This window comes from Ctenopharyngodon idella, chromosome 4 (assembly GCF_019924925.1).
Source record: "Ctenopharyngodon idella isolate HZGC_01 chromosome 4, HZGC01, whole genome shotgun sequence".
NCBI classification, from domain to species: domain Eukaryota; kingdom Metazoa; phylum Chordata; class Actinopteri; order Cypriniformes; family Xenocyprididae; genus Ctenopharyngodon; species Ctenopharyngodon idella.
In genome coordinates this window covers 17,082,252-17,098,526 of record NC_067223.1, presented here as the reverse complement: position 1 = coordinate 17,098,526, position 16,275 = coordinate 17,082,252, and the positions used below count along the sequence as shown (strand labels likewise).

The 16,275-nt window shown below is 38.3% G+C and overlaps 1 protein-coding gene and 1 long non-coding RNA gene across 2 annotated transcripts; one reads left to right on the top strand and one right to left on the bottom strand.

Moving 5' to 3' along the window:
- Window positions 1-6,041: 6,041 nt before the first annotated feature.
- LOC127511003 (uncharacterized) lies at window positions 6,042-7,440 on the bottom strand. Its single transcript, XR_007929797.1, has 3 exons — window positions 6,356-7,440; window positions 6,210-6,274; window positions 6,042-6,120 (listed from the first exon to the last, which is right to left on the bottom strand). It is a non-coding gene; the product is annotated as an uncharacterized LOC127511003 (long non-coding RNA).
- A 1,302-nt stretch (window positions 7,441-8,742) lies between these two features.
- Window positions 8,743-12,107, top strand: mrap2b (melanocortin 2 receptor accessory protein 2b). The gene is made up of 3 exons (XM_051892204.1): window positions 8,743-9,031; window positions 9,142-9,241; window positions 10,333-12,107. Exons 1-3 carry the CDS (start codon window positions 8,923-8,925, stop codon window positions 10,727-10,729), a joined length of 606 nt encoding a protein of 201 aa, XP_051748164.1. The 5' UTR covers window positions 8,743-8,922; the 3' UTR covers window positions 10,730-12,107.
- The last annotated feature ends 4,168 nt before the right edge of the window (window positions 12,108-16,275 follow it).

Here is a 16,275-nt window from a genome sequence, read left to right as displayed (position 1 = left end):
CTTTCACTCAGAGCAGCCTACATCCCAGGGTGCCAAAATTAGGGAGCAGATATCCTGTCGAGACAGGAGCTGAAGCCCAAGGAATGGAGGCTCCACCCTGAGGTGTTCGGCCAGGCACAAGTGGATCTGTTTGCGTCTTGAGAGACGTCTCACTGTCCACTCTGGTTCTCCCTCATGCATCCAGCTCCTCTCGGACTGGATTCTATGGTTCAGACATGGCTGAGGCTGCGTCTGTACGCATTTCCCCGATTGCTTTGCTCCTAGGAGTTCTGGAGAGAGTTTGACGGGACCAGGTCTGGCTCATCTTGATTCCCCCTGAAGTGGAGAGTTTTCAATTCTTGGTGCAGTAGTCGTCAGCTGGATCCAGTTAACTGCCCTGTTGGTACAGTGCTGGAGTTCCCATCCACTTTAAAGGTTTATGTGCTGGTTATAGCTGCTTACCACATTCCTTTGGGTGGAATGTCTTTAGGGAGAGACCCGTTGGTTCCTCTGTGACACATTGAGTACGCACAAGGGTGCCAGCTTGGGACTTGGCTTTGGTGCTCCAAGGCTTGTTTCTGGCTCCCTTTGAGCCTACTGAAGAGGTTCCAGTCAAGTATTTGACTCTCAAGACGTTCCTCTTAGTCCTATGTCAGTCCGAGCCCACTCTATTAGGAGTATGGCTGCCTCTATCTTCTCTTGTCAGGAGTTTCTCTTCAAGATGTTTGTGATGCGGCAGGCACATTCGTGAGGTTCTACGACCTGGACTTGAGCTCTACCGCAGGGGCTCAGGTGCTCTTGTTCTAGTCCTACACTGTAAAAAATATTCCGTAGTTTTTACAAAATAATTTTGGCAGCTGTGGTTGCCAGAATAATTTTGTAAAAAATACAGAAAAACTGTAAACACACTTACAGAACAAACTGTCAATTTTACAGTATAAAACTGTAATTTACAAACAAGAAAATTTGAATGTAAACAAGTAAATTCAACAATGCACACTACTACTAAAATCTGTTTTGTACCTTTAACACATACTGACAACCACCATAATAATGCAGGCGGTAAAAGAGAAAGCCACATGAAGAATCAGAGTTCATCACAAATAGCTTTTCCACTGGCTGAAGTATATACTAATGTAAAGAGGGTGCAAAGAGTCATTCACGCAAACGCAAAACACCATCATGGTAACCCACAACACTTACATAATGCAATAAACATTCATTAAACAACAGAAGATGTAACATAAAACCCTAATGTACATAACTGATAACAAAAACTATTAAGAAACATGATTTTTTAAACAAAATACTTTCAAATGTGGAGTGTCACACAGGGAATTGTGGGAATATCAGTTTACAGTTTTTGACTGTAAATTATACATTGATTTGTTCTTTTTTACTTCTAAAAATTGTACAAATTTACAGCATTTTACTGTGAAAATTACATAAAATGTCCGGTAAGAGCTTTTACAGTTTTTCCCTGTATATAGTACTGGAACTTACTGTTAACCTATTTACAATTTTTTTCTGTAGCGTTTTTACAATATTTTACTGTTAAAATCACATTCATTTTTTACAGTGTAGTAGATTTCACACTAGACAGGAACTTGTTATTTTGGTGGTGTGGGTATAAACGTTCATACAGCATCAATCGACACAGAAAAAGTGTTCTTTTGAAAGGGAACGCCTCTGTTACGACTGTAACCTTGGTTTCCTGAAGAGGGAACGAGACGCTGCGTCACCCTGCCATACTTCCAGCGTGCTTGTCAGCGACTTACTTCAGTAATTTATAGATTTATAGATTCCTGGTCGTGACGTCACCCGGTTCTGACGTCTCGTCACACCATTGGACTGATTTCACATCACACAATCATGCAGAGCGTTCCCACAGCGTCAATCGACGCAGCGTCTCGCTGCCTCTTCAGGGAACCAAGGTTATAGTCGTAACCGAGGCGTTCTCAAAATGTTAGCACAAAAACGTTATTTATACATCGTTTATGGAATGTTTTTTCTGAAACGTTTCAGTTGGACATTCATCTAACGTTTTTTGAATGTTGTTACTTGTTTCCGAACGTTCAGAGAACATTCAAAAGTAACGTTCCCATAATGTTTGAAGAATGATGGAAATGGAATGTTCCCTTAACGTTCACATAACCAACAAAAACATTTTTAAAACACTGGATGTTTTGGATGTTTAGAGAACTTAATGAGAACATTAGCAATATGTTCTTAAAACATATTTGTGTGTTTTTTGTCCTGTATATAGATTTTTTCGGATTTTCTTTTAAACAGGTTTCCATCATCACACACACACACACACACACACACAGGAAGTGATGCAGATGTCTGTTGGGAATTCAACTGCTCAATATCTAATTGAGACATTCCATGAGCGCAGAGCAGAACGAGGCATCTGATGAACATTAACCTGATCTCCATGCCTGTGTGTCTGTGAACACTGAACTGATGCTTTATTTTCACCTTAACAGATAAACGTGTGTGTGTGTGTGTGTGTGTTACTGCCTCCCAGCCTGGTTGATTTATGAGCTTTCAAAGTTCTGGAAGCTTCAACCACCAGCTGCAATTCAGATGGTGAAGAACTGAACACACACACACACACACACATGCACACACACATATATTTGCTCACATTAGCTTGTCTGACTCTGAATCACGCACAGAGTTGTGGGGGTGTGGATGGGTGTTTCTGATGCCTCGTTAAGTGGCCGTTCTGAAACAGACCATTAACCCTCCGCAGCCCTGTGAAAGTTCAGCAGTCAGAAAGAGTGATGTGTGATCGATTCATGCAGTGAATCAGGTGTGAGTTTACCCAGATAACAGGGAACGTTGTGGCAAGGCTCTCTCAATGTTACGAACAAACGTTCTTCCAGTAACGTTAATAGAACGTTCGTTCAAAGTTATCTAAGGTTCTCAAAACATCATTTATACACCCTTTTATCCCCCTGAAAATTTTTAGTTGAAAACAAATCAGAGATTAAACTATTTGCATAATCATGCGTTCATTAGCATAAGCACAATCACACAGAGGAATTATTAGTCATTATCAAAATCCTCTGTGAATATGTATAAATCCTGCTGATATGTAAATAAAACACACAAAATGCGACTAATTCTGAAGCACATTTGTTGTGTGTGTTTTTTTTTTATTTATCAAACATGTAAATATGATTTATTCAAAACAGATGCACCAATGTAATGGGTCTGGAGGGAAAAGCCAATGTCTTATTATTAAATGAACATTAATCTGACTGCATGTATCCATGATAAACAGATCAAATACAGCAGTGAAACGGCGCCCTCTGCTGCCCACAGAACGACATACACACTTACAGGTTGTTGACACCATCCTCCTAAACCTAGCTATATATAGGGACAGTGCACCCAAAAATGAGCACTTACTCATCCTCAAGTTGTTCCAAACCTGTATGAATTTCTTTCTTCTGCTGAACACACAAGAAGATATTTTGAAGAATGTGGGTAACCAAACAGTTGATGGACCCCACTGACTTCCATAGTATGAAAAAAAAAAAAAAAAAAATACTATGGAAGTCAATGGGGCCAATCAACTGGGAACATGATCCCAGATGTGCTGAACACTTTTAACAGCAGAAAAATATACTATTGCTCCCTCTAGTGACAAATCACATACTAACACTCATTTTTGTACAGGTTCATCTAACAATCTAGCCAGCTAAATGTCCATTAGGTCAACGTTAAGGGAACATTTTGTAATTTTTCAATCATTAAGAGAACATTACTTGAGAATTTTCTCTAAACTTTCCGAAACAAGTAAGTAACATTTAATAAACGTTAGAAGAACGTCCAACTGAAATGTTTCAGGGTCAAAAAAACGTTCCATGAACGATGTATAATTATGTTTTTGTGCTAACGTTCTGAGAACATTATTAAGACCGGACAACTTTGAACAAACGTTCTATTAATGTTACTGGAAAAACGTTTGCCAGAATGTTCCCTGTTCGCTTGGATGGAGAACGGACAGAGACGTGGCAAAGAAGTTACAGAAGTTCCCACAGTCACACAACATCTAACAGTGTTAAATCACACACTCTCCAAAAACACCTACACACACACACACACACACACCTTCTGCGAGAGTCTGACCAAAAACCGCAGTTCACAAACACGCAGATTCGTAACAGTCACCAAAAACACTATTGTTTTTAACAAACTATTAAAAACAAAATAATTATTAGATGAAAAACCTATGAATGTAAACATATATATATAAACAAACACAAAAAGAATCAAGCACAGTGAACATGAATACACATGACCCGGTCAAACTCAGCTCTGATTGGTCATGGTGTGAATCTACACAGATCCTTAATGGACACAGTAACACTCCTAATTAACACTTGCACACACACACACACACTTCAGTATATTCCCAAAACAACACCTCAGTGCACACACACACACACACACACACACACACACACTCTCTCTCTCTCTCTCTCTCTCTCTCACACACACACACACCCTCTCTCTCTCACACACACACACACACCCTCTCTCTCTCACACACACACACACACACACACACACACACCCTCTCTCTCTCTCTCACACACACACACACACACACACACACACACACACACACACACACACCCTCTCTCTCTCTCTCTCTCTCACACACACACACACTCACTCTCACACACTCCAGTATATTCCCATAACTTTGTATTCATCAAAGAATCCTGAAAAATAGCTTATATCACAGTTTCCACAGAAATATGACTGTTTTCAACATTGTTTCTTGAGCAGCAAATCATCATATTAGAATGATTTCTGAAGGATCATGTGACACTGAAGACTGGAGTAATGATGCTGAAAATTCAGCTTTGATCACAGGAATAAATTACACTTTACTATATATTCACATAGAAAACAGCTGATTTACAATGTTGGTGATCATAAGGGACTTCAAAATCATTTAAAAATCTTACCAACCCCAACTTTAGAATGGGTACACATGTACACACACACACACACACACACACAAAAGTGAGCTACATTATAGTTTACACTATATATTTGTATCTTGTCAGTGTTGTCTGATGTGAGAGAGTCAGTGTGTCTGGGAAAGCAGCAGTAAAACACTGAAACGCTTCATTACACGTTCAGACTTTAACACGTCCATGTGACGCCTGTGTGGGTCACGACCCCGAGTCTCTCAATCTACAGTCAAACTCCACTGATGATGAACAACATGCCAAATGTTCAGATGGTGAAACATCTGTCCAAAAAACTTTCAGTAAAGGAAAAACTCCAGCTAACAGGGAATGTCGTGGCAATGTTCTCTCAACGTTAGAAAAAACATTCATTTAAAGTTATCTGGTCTTTAATAATGTTCTCAGAACATCTGCACAAAAACATTATTTATACATCCTTCATGGAATGTTTTTTCTGAAATGTTACATATGGACGTTCTTGTAACATTTTAAATGTTACTAGTTTCAGAACATTCCGAGAACATTCAAATGTAACATTCACATAATGTTTGAAGAATGGAATTTTCGCTTAACGTTTGCTAAACATTCTTAGTTCGCTGGACTCTTGTAAAGTCTTTATCCCTCACAGCCGGAGAGAAAACTGTACAGATTTTCATCAGATTTGTTTTAATGTATTTATTTGGTCATCATTACCAACTAAATGAACCATAAAATTCACTTCATTCACTCTTATTTAGTCTCACGTTACAAATGAGACGTTTTATCGCAACACTGTGATTCAAAGAATGATCGGAAACAAAGTTTTGAATATTTAGATATTTATTTCAGGGAAATAAGTTACAGTTGGAATTCTGAATAATTTATCATAAATACTAAAAAATAAAATTCAATTCTTTTTATATACTGTACATATTCACAACTATTTACATACATTGACTAAATAAAGTGAATCGGAATTTGCAGTCCATATAAATAAAGATGTGTTCAGTTGAGTTCTTTCTCATCCTCTTCATCTTCATCATCATCATCATCAGTGTCTGAGTCCTCATACAGGCAGATCGTGGCCTGAACCGGATAATTTTGCAGGAGAATCTCCGCGTCCTGGTACAAGTAATCGAAACACTGGGATTTGGGCCAGAACAACCTGCAGAAATGAAGTTTAAACAGTGAGTTCAGATCTCAGGAGCAGCAGCAGATCATGTAAACTCGATTATACTCAGATGAAGGACTTACTTCACAGGGTGTGTGACTGTGGACACTTTAAAGTGCTGCTCGTCAGCTGACGGTCTTTCATAAGGCTGTTGAATAAAGAGAGAGTAATTTAACATCTCATAAGTTAGTTTGACGGTTCAGTGTTATGAAGTGATCTCATTCTGTACCTTATGAGAGGCAGATCTGCGTCCATTACTGGGTTTACTGATCCAAGGTCTCCAGGGTTTCATTTCAGCGTTTAATCCGTGTGTCAGAGTGATTTTCTCCATGATGTTCGTGAATAGTAAATCCGTGCGGGTGTTTCCGGTCAGAATGATGTTCAGACTGAAGTCTCGAGCCCTTATATACCCGCACGCGCGCTCGTGCCAAACGGTGCGTTCACGCCTCGCGTCTGACACGCGCGATGGTAAAGGTGTGATGTCACACTCCCGCCAACACATGGCGAGTTGACACATTTACTAAGAACAACTCTTTTTAATGACTTGTGCTTGTCTCTCATTTGTTTACGCACAGAAAATACTGAAAAATAGGACAAATGTCTCATTCCTTCACATGTAAGTGCTTTTAATTAATTAATGTTGTTAATATTTATTTATAAAGTGTGAGAAATCTCTGTTATTTTTCGTTTTTATACGTTAATACGATCAACAACGGCACAATATATTTCTGCACAGTTTGCGCGCTTGCAATGATTGCGTCACTTCCGTGTATAAATGTTTATTTATTTATTTATTTATTCATGAAACGTTTAGTTAGTTTGACGTTTTCCTAACGGTTTTTTAAATGTTACCAGATTTCAAAATGTTTACAGAACATTCAAAAGTAACGTTTCTGTTTCCCTTAACGTTCGAGAAAAACGTTTTTAAAACGTTCAGGGAACATTCCCTTTCATAACTTAGCAAAACTGACTGATTGCGCATTTACAGGTATGGCTTTATTAATATGATGATTTGGTGATAATCAGATGCTCTTGTTTAATCATATGTGGTGATCCGAAGGTGTGAAGCGAAATCCAAACCATTTGCTCTCAAACACAAACATGGCGCGTGCCGATTTGTGGCGCGCGCGCTCCTGCTGAGACTCGCGCGAGTTCATGAACTTTATTCTCCAGTTCAAGACTGTGACAAACGCTCGAAATAAACTTCACAGACACGGAGATGAGAAACTGAAGACGCTTACATGTGCTTCAGTCTGACTGGCATCTGTCCTGTTGTGTTCTCGAGTTTAATAGTGCAGATATCAGCTTTATCAGGCTCTTTACAGGCTCTGTGTTTAGTTTCGCCTGGTGACGTCATTCACTTTTTTATGAAGACAGATTCACCAATATTAGCGGCATCTGTTATCTCAGCCAGAAAACATTTATTTTTACATTTTTTGTTTGCTGTAATTCATCACATTACAATCAATCAAATAAAAATAAATGTATTTACTGATCGTCCACTAGAGGACACTCTTACACTGAAATACTGAAATGTGTAAATGAGTCTTCATTCTACATTCACAACAACACAATATTTAACATCGATTTAGCGATCAAAAGTGTGTGTGAGAGTGGGGGGGGGGGGTGTTTGTGTGCAAGTGCGTGCGATTGTGTGTGTGCAAGAGTGTGTGTGTGAGTGCGTGTGACTGAGTTTGTGTGTGTGTGTGTGTGTGTGTGTGTGTGTGTGCGAGTGTGTATGTGCGCGAGTGTGTGAGTGTTTGTGTGCGAGAGTGTGTGTGTGCGCGCGCGCGCGAGTGTGTGTGTGTGCGAGTGAGTGTGTGTGTTTTTGTGACATATCAGGACACAAATTTGTATAATGACATGGGTATGACATAGGTATTACAAGGAGAGGGTGTGTGTGTGTGTGTGGAAACATCCATTTTATTCTTAACACACAATCAAAACAAGTGTGTAAGATTATACTAGTTTAAGGGCAAACACACACACACACACACACACACACATCAAAGTTGTGCTGGTCTCACACTGTCTTTCAGAGAATCTTCCCACAATTCCTCTCTTCTCATCTCCTCACACACACACACACACACAAACACACACACTCTTAAAGCGTAGAACAGGAATATTCTGACTCACAGGAAATTAAATCTGATATATTAAGAAAGGAGAAAGAAAGGATGATGCAGTGTACGACCTTCTGCTGTTTCATGTTGTGTTTGTTCCTCACATGAGACACAGAAGACGTTATACTGTCATTCAGATGAAAAGAGCAGAATGAAGAATCTGCTGAAGTGATTTCTGGAGCATCAGGTGTATTAAAGGCAGATCAAAGACCCGTGTGTGTGTGTGTGTGTGAGAGAGAGAGAGTGTGAGTGTGTGTGTGTGTGTGTGTGAGAGAGAGAGTGTGTGTGTGTGTGTGTGTGTGAGAGAGAGTGTGTGAGTGTGTGTGTGTGTGTGTGTGTGTGTGTGTGTGTGAGAGAGAGTGTGTGTGTGTGTGTGTGTGTGAGAGAGAGAGTGTGTGTGAGCTCTGGACAGTCAGATTGACGACAGATGTCTGTGTGAAATTTAATGACACTCTCTCTCTCTCTCTCTCTCTGTCGTGTGCAGTACGATCACACACACACACACACACACACACACACACACACAGGAATCGAGCTCACGCAGTGCTTCCTCTGCTCTTCAACTTCACTCTTTACGGAGTCTCTGTTTAATGATCCGTTTATCATGATTTCTTCACTCGTCATGATGCTTTTGGACTTCTAAAATATCCTGCACGAGTTCTGCTGAAACATGACTGAATATTCAAACCACAGTCAGTCCGCTGGAGATTATGAGTGGCATTATGAATACTATGATGACGAGGAGCCCGTGTCCTTCGAGGGACTGAGAGCAAACAGATGTGAGTGTCTGCATATTATTCACTGTAGATAGACAGATAGATAGATAGATAGATAGACAGATAGATAGATGTGTGTGTTTGTATTCTAAATGATGGTTTTGTTTCCTCAGACTCTATCGTGATTGGTTTCTGGGTCGGACTGGCTGTGTTCGTCATCTTTATGTTCTTTGTTTTGACCCTGATTACTAAAACTGGAGCTCCACATCCAGAGTGAGTAAAACACACACACACACACACACACACACACGCACACACACACACTTTCAATTTGCTTTATTATTAATATTTAATATAATTATATGAATGAACAGTAAACAGCAGCAGAACTCACAGATGTCTGTGTAACTCAGCCTGCGTTCACACACTCTCAGTAACACACAGCCTTTGTTCAGATTTATTATTGTAGATGAAGCTTCACGTGCGTCTCCATAGAAACAGCCAGTCTTGATGAGTCTGTAATCACATATTCAAATGAGCAGAAACACTTCAGCTGCTGCATATATTACAGTCAATCAATCTGATTTAATTAGTCATTAAAGTGTGCTGTTCACCTCATTCATCAGACACACCAGATTTAATAAGGTTATTATAGTTAGCTAAAACTACTAAAAATAAAGCTGAAATAAAATAAAATATTAATATTAGTTAAAATTATTAACTGGAAAAAATAAAAAATAAAACTGAAATAGAAATAAATTAAACTAAATAGCAATTTTTTTTTTTAAAACCCCCACAAATTATATATAAAAAAATAATTAAAATATAAAAAATATATTCTAATTCCAAATATTAATAAAACAATAATGAAATTAAAATAAAACACACAAGATTTAATTTTATAATTATAAATAATTTTAATATAATTAATTTAAATATAATTATTAAATATAGTAAATAATTTAAATATAATTTTTTATAAATTTATAAAAAAAAATTTAAAAAAGAACTTTTTATATTAATTTATATTTTATATTAGATATATTGATTTCAACATTTTTTAATATAAAAAATACATTTGTTTTTTATATATATAAATTAAAAATGTAGATGTCAATATAAATTAAATATAAAACTTTAAAATGATTCCAAAATGGGAAATATTTCTCAGCAAGGACCAAGTTTGGCAAAGAAAAAATTGTTTGATTAATTATTACAATATCTTTTTTTTTTTTTTTTAACAGGGTTGTATGGTTGAGTTCAAGAATACAATTGTGTAAAAAAATGAGAAAATGCAACAAGATTATTTAATAGTTACAAATTTGTCCAAAAAACTGCCACACTTTCTCTGTCTTTCTCCACAGGATCTCTGACCCGAGTGAAAAGCATCATGGTCTAGGTGACTGTGTGCTGGAGGTCGGCGGCTCTCAGGCGTTTTCTCTCCCGCCGCTGCCGGACGAATCACGTTCCCTCTTTCACTTCTACATCCATGAGGAGGAACAAGCCAAAGCCGACAGAGATGCTGTGATTGGCAGAGGGAGGTGTTGTGGGCGGGCCTCTGCAGGACTCCGCCTCCAGGGGGCGACAGACGAAGACGAGCACTTCCTGTCCAACTTCAACATTCCAAACTTTGTGAACTCTGAGCAGAGCTCCAGCATCGATGACTTACTGCTGTGTGAGCCGCCAATCATCACAGGCAGCCAATCACCTGTGCCGAAGAGCTTAGAGCCCGCCCACCCTTATGATGTCATCCAATATTAACACACAGACCAATCAGATATTTTTGCAGCGTGTTCAGCGGTCAGTTTTTATTGAGTCGCTGATTTTAAAGAGACTTTAGTCTGGACAAGCTCTCATTTGTGTCTGCTGTTTTTAAACTCTTCAGTTACACAGTAGATCAAGAACACTTACAATCCTTCACTGCCGTACTCTGAGCAATATGATGACGGTTTACTTCAGCAAAATTATGAAGGAGAGTGTAGCTCTGATAAAAGAATGAACAAGTGTGTGAGAGTGTGTGTTTCTTGAGTCGTTATGAATGTGTGTGTGTGTGTGTGTGTTTGAGTGTGTGTGAGAGAGAATGTGAGTGAGTGTGTGTGTGTGTGTGAGTGAGAGTGTGTGAGCAAGTGTGTGTGTGTTTGAGTGTGTGTGAGAGTGTGTGTGTGTGTGCGTGTGAGTGTGTGAGTGCGACTGTGTGTTTGTAAGTGTGTGAGTATGTGTGTGTGTGTTTGAGTGTGTGTGTGTGTGTGTGAGCAAGTGTGTGTGTGTGTTTGAGTGTGTGAGTGCGACTGTGTTTGTAAGTGTGTGTGAGTATGTGTGTGTGTGCGAGTGTGTGAGTCCGAGTGTGTTTGTAAGTGTGTGTGTGTGTGTGTGTGAGTGAGTGTGTGTAAGAGTGTGTGTGTGTGTGTGCACGCGAGTGAGTGTGTGTAAGAGTGTGAGTGTGTGTGTGCGCGAGTGAGTGTGTGTGAGAGTGTGTGTGTGTGTGTGTGTGTGTGCGTGAGTGTGTGAGTGCAACTGTGTGTTTGTAACTGTGTGAGTATGTGTGTGTGTGCGAGTGTGTGAGTCCGAGTGTGTTTGTAAGTGTGTGTGTGTGACTGAGTGTGTGTAAGAGTGTGTGTGTGTGTGCGCGAGTGAGTGTAAGAGTGTGTGTGAGTGTGTGTGTGCACGAGTGAGTGTGGGTAAGTGTGTGTGTGTGCGAAACAAACAAACCTGTGTGTGAGAGTGTGTGTGCGTGTGTTTGTAAGTGTGTGTGAGTGTGTGTGTGTAAAAGAAAGTGTGCGAGTGAGTGTGTGAATGAGTGTGTGTGAGTGTGTGTGCTTTAGTTTTAGTTAACACTAATAGTGATAATCTGGTGTGTGTTCAGGTTTTGATGTTGAAGGTGACTCTTGTGTTCAGACTCTATTTTTAGTCTAATCTCAGTGTTTGTGACATAATTAAAAAATATTTTCATATTTCGCACATCTTGGATGTCGATCTCTAATCATGGACATCAAACATCTTGAAAAACCATGAGGTAAAATATCACCAGACAGAAACGACAAGGTTTGTCCAGTAATCATGTAACTGAGATGCCGAAACAATCTGCTTCCAGAAATCATTCAGCAGTAGCAGTGGACAGAATAAATGATTCTGCAAGCGCGTATTTTAGTATTTTATGATTCAGAAAGCTCAGCCTTTGTAATGCACCAGTGATGGTTTCAACGCTGCAGAATCACTCACAGGAGTTTAACCGCCAACATTCTGTCATTCAGAAACACGCAGACAAAGCCTGAAAACTCAACATACTGAACCAGCGAGATGCTGCTGGCAGAACCGGTTCCTCTCAGGAAAGATGTGAGGCTTCACGTCTCCCAGAAGGAACAAACACTGTGATTAACTCTAATAACCAAGAAACCACATTCACTGCCCACTGGCTTCTGTGCAAAGCATTCTGGGACAGCTGAGCAAAGAGCTTCTGAGAGTAAGAGATTTATTAGCGCCGTACTGCGTCTCTCACAGATCTATAATAAAGCAATATTACACGTAATGGCACAGGCAGCGAGGACACTTTACCTCTTAACAGAGGAAAGAGGGGAAAGGTTGTTGCCATGGAGAAAAGAATAATGTGTTATAATAGAAAAGAACATTCATGTCGCTCTTATATGCATCCATTTAAATGGGAGAGTGTGTGTACAATTTTATTTCTTCATAACAAGTCATTAGGCTCAGGGAAGAAGTTCATGAATCATCAGGCATTTAAGTAAACAATACACAGAACAGAACAACATGTGTGGATTTTACATAGTGTGTTACTATGGAAACAGAGTGGGATAGATTGCTGAATTTAAAGATCACATCCAAATACTCACACACACACACACACACACACACACACTGAGACAACGATGAAACTGTAAATGCTTATTAACCATGCTGGAATTAAGCTTATTATTAATTAAAAACTACTTTGTTCATTTAAACTAGGTACACTATGTATCATTTGTTTGCCCTCTAGTGGTTAAAAACAAAACTGCATGCATTTCGTGTAAAGTCATTGTTTTGTTTGTGCTTGAACTCTGTTATAGAGCTACATATGGAAGTTTATCTATTCACCTGCTGAGTAACAAAAACACTGTCATCTCCGCGTCGCACACCCTCAGTTCTCGCCATCTCTGAAAAGCCAAGCCGATGTTGATTCTTGTTTTATTACGAGCTCTGTCACGTTCTCTTTGTGCCAGCAGACTCTCCTCTGTTCTGTGTTTGTTTAAAACTAGTGATGGGACTATTGTATCACACACTGTACCAATGCTTGTATCGAAATGACAATACCACGTGATTGATGACGTTTGAAGCTTTGAACGTCATCCAGTATTGTAAAGTCGGGACAGCTGGTTTAAAAAATTGGCGCTTCACCTGATGCATAAAAGGAAAATGCATTTAATCATGTTTTATTGCTGGGGTCTCAGAGACCCCAAACAGAACATAAGGGTTAGACATCTCATCCAAAATGATCAATTATGATCACATCATTGTATATTTTATATTATTGATCAATATTTGAATCCGTTGACCAGGCTACACATGACACGAGTTGTGGTCTCATTGTCACAAATTGATTTAGATGAGATTAGTTTAGACAGAACTGTATTTATCCAAGGCAAGAGTGATTCCGTATGTCACGGACTTCCGACGCTTTGTTTGGTCACGTGCTTTTTCAAACCGTAGATCTGCTCCGTGATGATTTAGATATGGTGCAGTAAACAAGTCTGACCACCAGATGTCGCTAATGCGTACTGTGTTAAAAGCTTCGAGTAATGAACCTTTTTTCGGTACAATTTGATGAAAGCCTTAAACGCTTCAGAAAGCGTCGGTTTCCCATCACTATTTAAAACGGGTGATTCTCCAGAGTTTGGAAATTTAGCGGCTCCAAATCAAGTCCCCCCAGGAATATTGGGTCTCCTTTAGGACCGAGTGATCCCATTAGTTCAACGGACTTTTAATGAGTAGTATTTTTAGCGCCTGATTATAATTCCTGCAAAATCACGTTATGATTTTTATCATTTAAAATGTGTTATAATGACCATTAATGTCTTTTAAATCACATGGTTCATATACTACTATATAACTGCTATAGGTTGTGAAATCAAACGTTTCTCTTTCTTACTGTTTTTTAGTTAGCTTATGTACTAGCATACATCTACCCAGTTAGCCTGCTAGCTTAGCTTATATTAGGTATGTGTTTTGCTTCCAAAATCTGTTTCCAGTTTGTTTTATTATGCAATACATAGGCATTCATTTTATATTATAAGCATGTTGTTTGTGCACTTAATGTAATAAACATCATACAATAGTGAAATCAAATTGAAATTGCAGTCAAGCATTACCGCCTGGATCCTAAAGGAGACCGGATTCCTGTAGATTCCATAGTGAATCAGGACAAGACAAAAACACGTTTTGGAAGAAGGATTGAAGTTACAAAGTGTACCTTTAAATAAAGCCGACAAATATATAAATGATGAAAAAACTTAAAATTAGAAATGTTGACTTAACTAACTTAAAATGAGTTTAGGTTGAAGTAGTAAAATTACTAAAACTTTAATAAATATAAATTACATCTAAATAGAAATATGAAAAATAATAAAAGCACATAACAGAATTACTCAAATGTAAAATTAAAAACATAAAAATCAAAGGTAATTCAATAAATAATAAATACTTTAATAGCATATTAAATAATACTGAAATAACACCATATTTCTTCAATAACCATATTTCAAATAATAAACACATGCAATGTGGTTCTTTCCCCAGCAGGTGGCGCTTCTAAACCTGCAATTTACAGTAAAAACTCACTCTGACAGTTTGTGATGTGAAGCCCAGAAACTCTAGAGATAATGAGCCAAAAAACAGTGAACCATAAAACCACACTGTACTTACTAGAAGCTAAAGAGACATTTTAACAAACATGCGGCTGTGATTGGACAGAGAACGATTCTCGGATTTGTTTTCATCTGATTGCTTGAATATGAATGCTTCAGTACAATAAACTTAAATGAAGTGAGATGATCTGCATGTGAAAGCAGTGTTTTCTGCTGCTGATGATGGTGAGGATTTGGAGAATTCTGCCCTGCCATCTGGATTCCATTTCAGTGCAGGAACTGAATATGTGCGGTTAAAATGAGTCACGGCAGGCATTACAAAACACTCCCAGAGGGCTGAGCACTATAGGACGGCTTCAAATGCACTAAAAATACAGTTGAGTCAAACTACGGAAACAAAGTCATCATACGCTCACATGATTTTTCCTCTCTTGAAAGTGACTGTACGCGGACATGCATTGAGAAAAGGGTTAAACACCAATTTCTGCAGGTCCACTGTAAATGAGACACAATGGCAGCAGAGGTTAATGTTACAGTCACATAACAGCAGAAATAGAAACAGAACATAAATAAATGTAAAATAACCAATAGTTAAGGATAATATAAAAACACATAAGGCAGCAAAAATACTTCATCATTTACCTGAGATTCATAACACGTCCTATATCAATCCTGCATAAATTCAATGCATACATTTTTCCGTGTGTTTTAGTATTTATATCCACTGGCACTGCTAAAATGAACTGCAGGATAATTAAATGTTGACTCATTAATCTCTGGATCATTGTGCATTAATGTCACATTATCCCAGCTAACAAATTTGTGTTCTAAAAACGTTGTAACAATGAGGTGCAATGTTTCTAAAACATTAAAATATCTGTCGTAATGTTCCCCTAACCTTATTTTTATTATTTTGTTTATAATATAACAATGTGAGTGAATATTTATTGGTAATATTCCAAAAAAAATAAAAAAAAATAAAACTTAAAATGTTGCTCTCAGAAAGTTTTCTCAAGAGAACGTTCACCAATTAAAAACATCAACATAAAGAATGTTGTTCTCTCAACATCATGAGAACGCATATCAAATATTAACAGGAATATTCTATAAATGTTAAGTACGTTTTATCTTAACATTCACACAACGTTGTGGGAACGTTCTCTGTTATGTGAGATACTACCTGCATCCCAATTAGCCTACATACTACGCCCTAAAAGTATGTAGCCTACTCTTTTTATTAAGATAATGTAGGCTACATACTTTTGAGTGTAGCAGAGCTTTGGGATATACTATCACGTCATAAAATAGGCCTAGCATCTTTAACACATCCTGTCACCGTAAACTGACATGTCAAGCCTCTTGTCACAGTTAAAATCCTCCACATTAAATAAATATTTTTATCAGGTAAAATGTTGATTATTAGTCACTCAAACCCCTTTATCTAAACCT

Bases quoted from the DNA above. Each gene is read 5' to 3' on its own strand.
- mrap2b (XM_051892204.1), top strand. From the start codon at position 8,923: ATGACTGAATATTCAAACCACAGTCAGTCCGCTGGAGATTATGAGTGG. The intron at 9,032-9,141 runs GTGAGTGTCTGC...TTGTTTCCTCAG, and splicing joins GGGACTGAGAGCAAACAGAT to ACTCTATCGTGATTGGTTTC. The intron at 9,242-10,332 runs GTGAGTAAAACA...CTTTCTCCACAG, and splicing joins ACTGGAGCTCCACATCCAGA to GATCTCTGACCCGAGTGAAA.